Raw genomic sequence first — 9,200 nt, 5'->3', positions numbered from 1 at the left:
GTCCATAAGTGATGGAGGGAAGGTGCAAAAAGTCCAGGAGCCATTATCCATCATCAGTCTTAGTGTTAGAATACGTTTTACACTGTGATTTTACAGTTTAACGTCAGCACACATGCTAACTTCAACTACAATAACAAGTTACTCCTCACATATATATTTGCCCAATGGATGTTGGATGTGTGCAATTAGCCTATAAGACAGTTGAGACAGCTAACTGTGTTAGCAGCATCTTCGCACGGCTCAGCCAGGAGCCTGTTGCTGTCAGTTTGCCGATGCGGGTGGATGTACTCGGTGTCCTCGAGGACACAGGTCAGATCCACCCCTCCCTCCTCCCCAGCTCCACCCTCTCATCCAAACATGGTTTCTTCTGGCACAAATACACAGCCTAGTAAAATCTAGGCAGGAAGACAACTGCAAGAAGCGCCTGGGTTCAGCTTCAACCCTGCTTCTTTCTTGCAGTGTTGCATGCATGTTCTCCTTGTGTTTCCTCCAGGGACTCTGATTACTAGTACAAAGACATGCACATTTCATTCATTGAGGACTCTAAATTGTCCACAGATTTGAATGTGTGTGATTGTGTGTTGTTGTGTGTTAAACCATTTCCTGCTTTCCTTCCAGTGCATGCTGGGATACAGTTAAGGTAGAAGATTTACATATCTGTGGTTTAAAGTACCAAAAACCATCTCAATATAGTTTTACATATCTCTCACACCTCTGTCTGGAGCTCTGGCAAGAACAGGGCGTCTTGTGTTGGCCTCCGAGCCTCTCCTCTGATTGAAACAGATAAGTCAGATTAATATCACTGTCCTGGTGTCTTGCCCTCAAGAAAAGCAAACTCAGATAGATGAAGTTTGGAACAGATGGTAGAAATGCAGTCAGATACATCAGTGTTACCTTACCCAGACCCTCCACCCTCTGCTCATTCATTTCACTGCTGGGAACATGCAGGTGATGATGCATGTCTGACGCTGCTTTCTGCAACCTGTAGAGACTGTGCAGAACATCCATCCATTATCTATACCACTTATCCTTATAGGGTTGTGGGGGGACCGGAGCCAATCCCAGCTGACATTGTGTGAGGGTGGGGTACACCCTGGAGAGGTCTCCAGTCAAACAACCACTCACGCTCACTTTCACACCTATGGGCACTTTTCTGAGTTGCCAATTAACCTAATGTGCATGTCTTTGGACTGTGGGAGGAAGCCAGAATACCCAGAGAGAATCCACGCAGGCACAGGGAGAACATGCAAACTCCGAACCCAGAACCTTCTCACTGTGAGAGGGCATTTCTAACCACTTCACCACCCTGCTGCCCCAAAATTAAACAACGCAAATGATTTCAGTTTCTTGTTTTTATTAATTATGTTTTTCTTAAAAGAAAGCAATAGGAAATTACACCAAATGTCCAAAATATTAAAAACTATATTTTTGTGCCCACACATGGATCTTGTTCACACAAGATAACAACTTATTATCTTGTGCTCACAAGTCATTACTTTACAAAATATACAATATCAGCACAATATATTTGTGAAGATAACAAAGATTACAATACATATGGACTTGGTGGACTCAGTAAAGTGATGCTTAGCTTCCCAAAGAGCAGCATGAATATTTTCATTAGATGCTGTGTTGATTTATCTTTTTGAGCCATATTTTTATGTGAAGTATTTTAACACCCAGCTTTTTCTGTGTTACAGTGATGCTTAAACTGTGTCTTTATTTTTTTCTTATTCTCCAGACGTAACTTGTTTCACGTCGCAGGTCACGGGCTATTTGCTGTAGGTGAATATGATATCTACGGTGAGTTCCTTTTTGAGCATATTTTGTTGCAATTTTATGTGGTAGAAATACTTGAGATTATTCACAGCAAAAGAAAGACAATTATATGTTAGTCTGTTTCTTTCATTTAAAAAAAAAAAATTTGTAACCCCCACCCACTCACACATCTCTTTTTTTCTAGAGGAGAGGAATTCTGAAAATCTCCTATGTGGCGATATGCGTGTTGTTGACTGCAGTCCATTGAGAGGATGGATTCACAATCGAAATGTACCATTTGACAACTGGGTCTGTGCCGACGGAGAACATCAGGTCACCGCTGCAGTGAGTTGTCACAGTTTCTAATCCTATGTCTTCTGTCATCAGAAGTGGTAATACTTCTGGAGTTTTACGTTTGAATGTAGGAAATCCAACTTGTAATAGTGTGATTTTGAGTTGTAGTACTGGTACTTTATAGTTAAAGGTCCACTGTTGTCCCATACATATAATGAGATTTCCATGTCATTTTTTAATATAAAGCAGATCTGGGCTCTGTGAAAGTATCAAAGCGCTAAGTCTCCAGAGAAATGCACACAGCCTGTATTCAGAAACTGAGCCTTAAAACGAACCGTCAGGACTTCTGTAACTTTGTGATGTCACAACTGTATGGGCACTGCCTCTCAGCCACGCCCCCGGCACATCCAATCTGCATCCACCATCCAACCTTACAGGATTTGGTTTCTCTGAGGGTTTACCTGAAATCTGCTATATTTTTATTCGATCACTCAGAAAACAGATAGCCAATCAGAAGAGAGGCTCTGGCTGACTGTTTTCCGAGTCTGTGAACAGTCATGGAGCTGTATATCCATTTAAACAAATAGTAAACTGATGTGAAATACTTGCACTGACAAGCTGAGGGGAACCCATAATCCCAACTGTTGATGGTGAGGTGCTGCCTCCTTTTGGTGGAAGTAAAGAATCACACATTTACTTTTGTTGATTTTATTGGAGAACTATCTCTTAACTGTAGAAGTTAAAACAAAGTAATTGATTAAATAATAGTAATAATTAAAATAGAAAAATCACACAAAAAAGAAAAGACATTTGGCCCATGCTGTCTTTATTATGTTATTAATTATTTCGACAACCTGTTGCTATTGGATCCTATCAGCATTTAATCAAGTCACTACTCAATATATGAAAAACAGCTTTCACAATGCAGAATGATCCATCACAGCAAGTTGTTTAACTTGTTCAAACGCTCTGTATTTCTCAGTTGGTTATATTTATTTCAGGGCTGCATCTGTCATCAACAATCATCAAAATAAATCATTGTCTCTTGTCTCTGTGTGGGCCAAAACCATCACCAAATCATCCCCTTGGTTTTTCAAAACCAATAAAAGATTTAAATAAAATCACAGACGGTTAACAAAAAGGTAGAGTAAAGGTTGTATTTGGTTTGACCTCAGCAGACAGAGATGTAATACCACCACTCTCCAGTAGGTACCTCTGCAGTTTGAAATTAAAAGCCAAAGTTCTTCCCATTTCTTTTAAGCCATATTTTTGCAGTACAACAGATCTGGGCCTTTGGTGTAATCATGACTTGCCTAGAGTTGTAATATATCTGGAGGCTGACCCGTTTCTTCAATCAATGATGTTCTGGTTGGAGAAAAAAGAAAAGTTTTAGATAGTTTTAGATAGATTACAATCTCAGATTTTTTCTGTTTGTTGTGTCCTTATATATGTTACCAGTATGACATGGTAGAGAAAGTGTTAAGCTTTCACTCACAGCATTGGTAAAGGCTGTTGACACGGGAAATGTCGTTAGTGCTCATGGTTGTAGCTTGTCCGAAGGAAAGGTTGGGATTGCTCTTGGCGACGATGGTTGGCTGCCCATTTTTGGAGAAGGCAAATCTTGAGGAAACAAACACGATTTTGTTGGTACATTGAGTTACAGTAACAGAAACAGTAGCAAACACTGGGTCTTTACTTAATTAAACCTTTCTTCCAGTTAATCCTGACTCTTTAAGTTTCACCTGAATTTGTACTGTTAACTTTGTTAGTTTTTCTTCTTAGTGTAATATAAAGACTTAAAGTAGAACAACATAATCAATTGAGAATTTTGCTACATAGCTAGTCTTGTATGCATGACAAATTCTTATTATTGCTTTAAGAACCACCTTCCTCTTATGAATGTAAAAAAAATAACCCTTTCAAAATATATGTCTCACTCAGGTAATTTAATATTGTATAAATTTGTTATATAAATACTGTAAGCATTCGTAAACAGAGATGCATGCTCTGACACTCACTTGCTGTAATGCATGACGGACTGGAAGTCGTAGGGAGTTCCCAGGTTGTTAGTCTGCACCTTTTGGAAGTTTGATTCCACTCCTTCATGGATGGAGAGAACATTTGAAATATTTCAGCATGGCTTTTTAATTTTTAGCCTGCAGGTAGCCTACTTTTCCAGCACGAATTTAAACCTCACAATCACAACAATCATCAAAACAAACCATTGCTCTATGATATAAAACAATATTGCTTTATATATATTTTTTACAACTGTTTTATCGATTAATTGTTTTGTCAGTAAGATGTCAAATAATACTGAAAAATGCTGAACAATTTTTCCTACGACCCAAAGTGTTTTATTCAAGCTTATTCTTCAGGCTCAGTTTGTTTATATTTGATCAACCCGAAAGCCCAAAGATATTCAATTGACTCTCACATACGCAAATGTTTGGCATATTTGCATGAAAAGAAATGACAAAAACAGTTTAACAATTATCAGAACAGTTGCAGATTAATTTACTTTTGATCAGTTATTGATTAATTGACTAATTGTTGTAGCTCTAGACCAAATAGGCTACATGCAATACTAATGGCATTCCCATCAGCCTCAGCTGTACTTTGTGTTTGGAGCTAATTAGCAAATGTTGGCGCACTAACACACTAAACTAAGGGTGACCAAAGTAATACAGGTAATACAGCTGTTAAAGCGTCATCTTATTAGCATTGTCACTATAAACATGTAAAAAAAAAAAAAAAACTATAAGCATGTTAGCATGCTAACATAGCATTTATCTCAAAGCCCCGCTGTATGCCTCACAGAGCTGCTAACATGGCGGTAGACTGTTGCTCTGTTTTTGCTCCAATTTGCCTATAAATCTTTGCACCTCTGAAGATACAGGTGACAAAGATAGCTAAAATTGAGGTATAGGCCTACATACTTTTTGTTCATGAGTTTACTAAAGTTGTTGTTGGGATGTTAGCCAGCCAGTAGCGAGTAAATAGGGAAAGGAGAAATCCCACATTTCAACTAGTGTCACTTTTGCCGCCATGCTTTTCATGTTTTTTGCTAATGTGTCTAATGTGTGAAAGGGTATAATTATATATTATTTTTTATTATATTTATTATTATTTTAGTACTTTGAGTAGACTTTTGTTTGTTTGTTGTAACTTTTGTTTACATTGCATGCATGTTAAGTTATCCTGAATTTATGTGCACTTAATTTCTTTTTGTCAGAAAGTTTTGTGTCGCTTATTGTAGTTTTGCTTGTACAGTTATTTGTTTAATTTATGTAATATATAAGTGTTAATATTATTTGTACCAAGTGAGAATGTGGAGATTGTAAAGTACGAAGTGGATGAAACTGTGCTCAGAAATAAACGAGCTTCGGCCTGTTCAATACTCTAACTTTGGTCTTTTTCTATCAATCCACAGCTCTTCATATCGGCTACACAATGCTCTCCAGCCTGTGTGCTGCTTTGCTGCCAGTCCAGATTTCCCTTAGGTCTGGTGCAGGTAACATAAAGATCTGTTATTGCTAACTCTAGCTATATAGCAGCTAGCTAACGAATAGCTCCTTTGGGACTGGGACTATGTGTCGGGAAGAAAATCCTTCACTCTTCTCATCATTGAATAACAGATAAAAGCCAGAACTGTGGAATAAAGGTTTTGGTGGGTGAGCTGACCAGTCTGAATGTTCTGGGTTAGGATAGTGACGTGTTGGTCCCTGTCTGAACGGACGTGCTCGTGGTGAAAACCGAGAGCGTGGAGGACCTCGTGCTGCACCGTGTCTGTGTACAAACAACCGTTTTTCTTGAGGGAAACAGGCTGTCTTCGCTTCTGACGGCCCAGGTATGACCAGCACCTGACACACACATACACACACAAACACATAGTGAAGTCATAGCATGAAGAGAACCTGTTCTGATCTTCCTCTATCTGTCTCACCCCTTGTTTCCTGTCTGTCTCTACTGTCTCTATTGTCAATAAAGGCTAAAATGCGTAGTAGTAGTAGTAGAATAGTCTCACATGCAGATATTACCAGCGGAGTGACAGTGGAAATACATCAGTTGTTTCAATTTTATACTTCCACTAGATTTCAGAGGGATATGTACTTTATTCTGCGTGATATGTATCTGAGAGATGCATAGATTACATAGAGTACTTTAATACTTATGTACTTACCCAGATCCAGAGAAGAAGTAGAGATAATTCCGATGCCACCAGCGCCTCCACACAAAGCGAATGCAGGTGGATTCATGGAAGGTCAACAGGGCTCTAATGATGATGTTGCGCTCATTACTGGCTGCAGAGACAAAGCACAGGCTGCTGGTTAGTGTTCTACACCCTCCGTCAAACATAGTACAGTAACTTACACCTACAGCTTCTCAAATCATTCTCCTTCACTTTAAAATTTCTCCTTTCACATCAGGTAGTAAACACAGATTATAAATTATGAATCATTCCCTCATCCTCAGTTTTTGAGTCTCCATTTCTGACTATAAACAACATATATATGCTAAGACCAGTGGTGGATCCTTACTTAAGTGAAAGTACTAATACAACATTGTGAATATACTCAATTATAGATTATAGAGATTTGGGAATGGTTATTTAAATGTAACTATCTAAGAAGTTTAAAAGGTAAAGGTATTTTTGGTGGAGCTGGTTACAGGGACACTACTTTTGTAAGGAGTCAAAAAAAAAAAAATGGAGCACTGGTATAATATTTGCTAATGTGAAGATGTGGTTCCCATCCTGTGGGCTGTGAAGGTATTGCAAGTAGCCTGACAAATGAAATGGGGTGCAGTAGAAGTCATAACATGATATAGAATTATTTAAGTAGAAGGAGAAGAAACTCATAATTGCATTTATGTACAGTACTTCAGCAAATTTTCCATCGCTGGTTAAGACAATGCTTCTTTGTTCCAATGAAAGATTTTTATTTTTGCATAATAATCTCTTTGCTTCTATAATGGAAACTTTGAAGTTCTTAGTGGAACCAAACAAAGCTGATGTTGACTAGATGACTACTTACTGTATGTGGAGGAGATACTGACGGGAACTCTGACGTATCTTCCACGTTTACGCCACTTGCAGCCTCTGGCTGTGCAGGGGTCAGCGTTCCTGTTTAAATTTGGTACAATGTCGCCGTGGGTCAGGGGCGTTGCTGCAGGAAAACAAACACTTATATGAATATTAAAGCCAGGAATGTAGGGTTTTACTTATTTGAGACAAATTCTCTTTTTAATTTGAAAACCAAAAAGCTAACATCTTTTTTCATTATTGATTCATCTGTCCATTATAATGATCATTTGATTAGTCATTTAGTCTTAAAAATGTGAGAAAATTGTGAAAAAGGTCCTTGTGAAGTAAATTACTTCTTTTGTCTGACAAACAGCAAAACTCAAAGATTTTCAACTTACAAAGACATATTAGGAAGAAATTCCCAAATCCTCAAATTTGACAATCTTAAACCAGTTTATCTTTTCCTTGATAAATTGACTAATCAATTAATTCTTTCAGTAAGTTAAAACTTGTGCCTTACTTATGCCCTTATTGGCTCTTGCAATGACTTCAGAGACGTCCAAAGATGTGTCTGGAGGCAGAGAGGAGCAGCACTGTAACATGTGAATTATCCACATTTTGGATCTTGATATCTGAGAAATTCCCCATTATTCTACTCACCTGTTTGATCTCCATCATCAGTCGCACCCTGCAACACAAAGGCACAACATTTTAAATCATGTTTCCTACTGTTGCAGATGTTGCTTGGCAACATTCTTTTGCTGTCAACTTAAAGCTCACAAAATCCTTTAAAAACTAACTGGAACATTATCTCAAAAAAAGCATAACAAGGATGTTTTTTCTCTCAGTTGATACTGTGAAGATTCCTGGTTTACACATGACAGCAGAGACTGTTTAACATCATAATCTCAGTGTGGAAAGAGTCAAACTCACTGGAGGAATGGATGTCAATGAGAAGAAGAGGAGGAAGAGGAAAACAGGAGTCATGACGATGGTCTTCTCCAGTTAAACTTCAAATCTGAAAATACAGGACAATCTGAACAGTGTTTAGCCAATGAGGAATGTTTGGTTCAAAATCAGTGAGATAAGAAGAGAAAGAATAAGGAGGACAATAGTGGAGTTTACCTGATGTAGCAGGAGTCTGGTGCCGGATGCAGCAGGTGCTCAGCTCCTCACTCTTTATAGGCAGCACTCACAGGGTGGGGCTGAAGTTTTACCTTGATCTCTCAGCTCAGGTCACATTTATTTCAAGCTGCCGACCTAGAAAAATTCAGCCAACAATGATTTTACCGGAAGGAATATAGATGGTGGAAATATTTAGATCCATCAGTATTTTCATTTTATTGAACTACTTTATTATTGTTGGGCGATATAATCTATAAGAAAAAAATCATCGTTTTATTTTTTATGTGTAAAATCCAAATTTTAAGTAACTATAGCAGCCAGATGAGTGTGAATGTCAATATTTCCCTCTGAACTGTAGCTGAGTCGAAAAACAAACTCTAAACAACAGTGAGCCCTGATGCCTGTAGGGAGGAATGTGTCAAAAAGAACAATCATCTGAAAAATGTGGCAGCCATGACGTTCATTTCGACACACAGGTGTTGGGGGTTTAATGGCTTGTTTCTGTGAACTTTAACAAATATGTTTCAAGAAGGCAAAGCCTGTGCTCTTCTCGGGGATGAGGCATTTGTTACGTAAAGTAAAGATCTGAGCACAACATCATTCATCAGTCGACTGGCAGAAGAATGCATGTGAATAGATGAGTACTGTTCAAATGGTCTAGAAACCAGGGAACATTTCTTATTTTTAAAAAGCCTCTCGTGAAAAGACACAAAATCAAATACAACAAATTTTAAGAAACTATATTGACAGTTTTAACTCATAAAAGTGACTTAAACAACAGAAGGAAAAGACAAAATATTTTAACACAAGTCTCTTTCGAAACTAACAAATAAATGCAACATGTTTTGGGACATAATACGGATACTTCAGTTTTGTCTATTCATACACGTGTATGTATCGCAATCAGGGCTGCAATTAACAGTTATTTTCATCAATCATTCAGTCTATGAAACATCAGAAAATATTGAAAAATGCTCATTAAAATTTCCGTCAGACC

At 38.0% G+C, this 9,200-nt stretch overlaps 1 protein-coding gene across 1 annotated transcript; it reads right to left on the bottom strand.

Moving 5' to 3' along the window:
- Nucleotides 1–3,539: 3,539 nt before the first annotated feature.
- On the bottom strand, nucleotides 3,540–8,065 carry LOC111223063 (low choriolytic enzyme-like). The gene is made up of 8 exons (XM_022747064.1): nucleotides 8,012–8,065; nucleotides 7,739–7,766; nucleotides 7,599–7,649; nucleotides 7,089–7,220; nucleotides 6,236–6,356; nucleotides 5,737–5,915; nucleotides 4,071–4,152; nucleotides 3,540–3,672 (listed from the first exon to the last, which is right to left on the bottom strand). Exons 1-8 carry the CDS (start codon nucleotides 8,063–8,065, stop codon nucleotides 3,540–3,542), a joined length of 780 nt encoding a protein of 259 aa, XP_022602785.1.
- Nucleotides 8,066–9,200: the final 1,135 nt, after the last annotated feature.

The sequence above is a fragment of the Seriola dumerili genome, unplaced genomic scaffold, assembly GCF_002260705.1.
Source record: "Seriola dumerili isolate Sdu_G_001 unplaced genomic scaffold, Sdu_1.0 BDQW01000011.1, whole genome shotgun sequence".
In the NCBI taxonomy this organism is placed as follows: Eukaryota; Metazoa; Chordata; class Actinopteri; order Carangiformes; family Carangidae; genus Seriola; species Seriola dumerili.
This window is presented reverse-complemented; position numbering and strand designations above follow the sequence as displayed.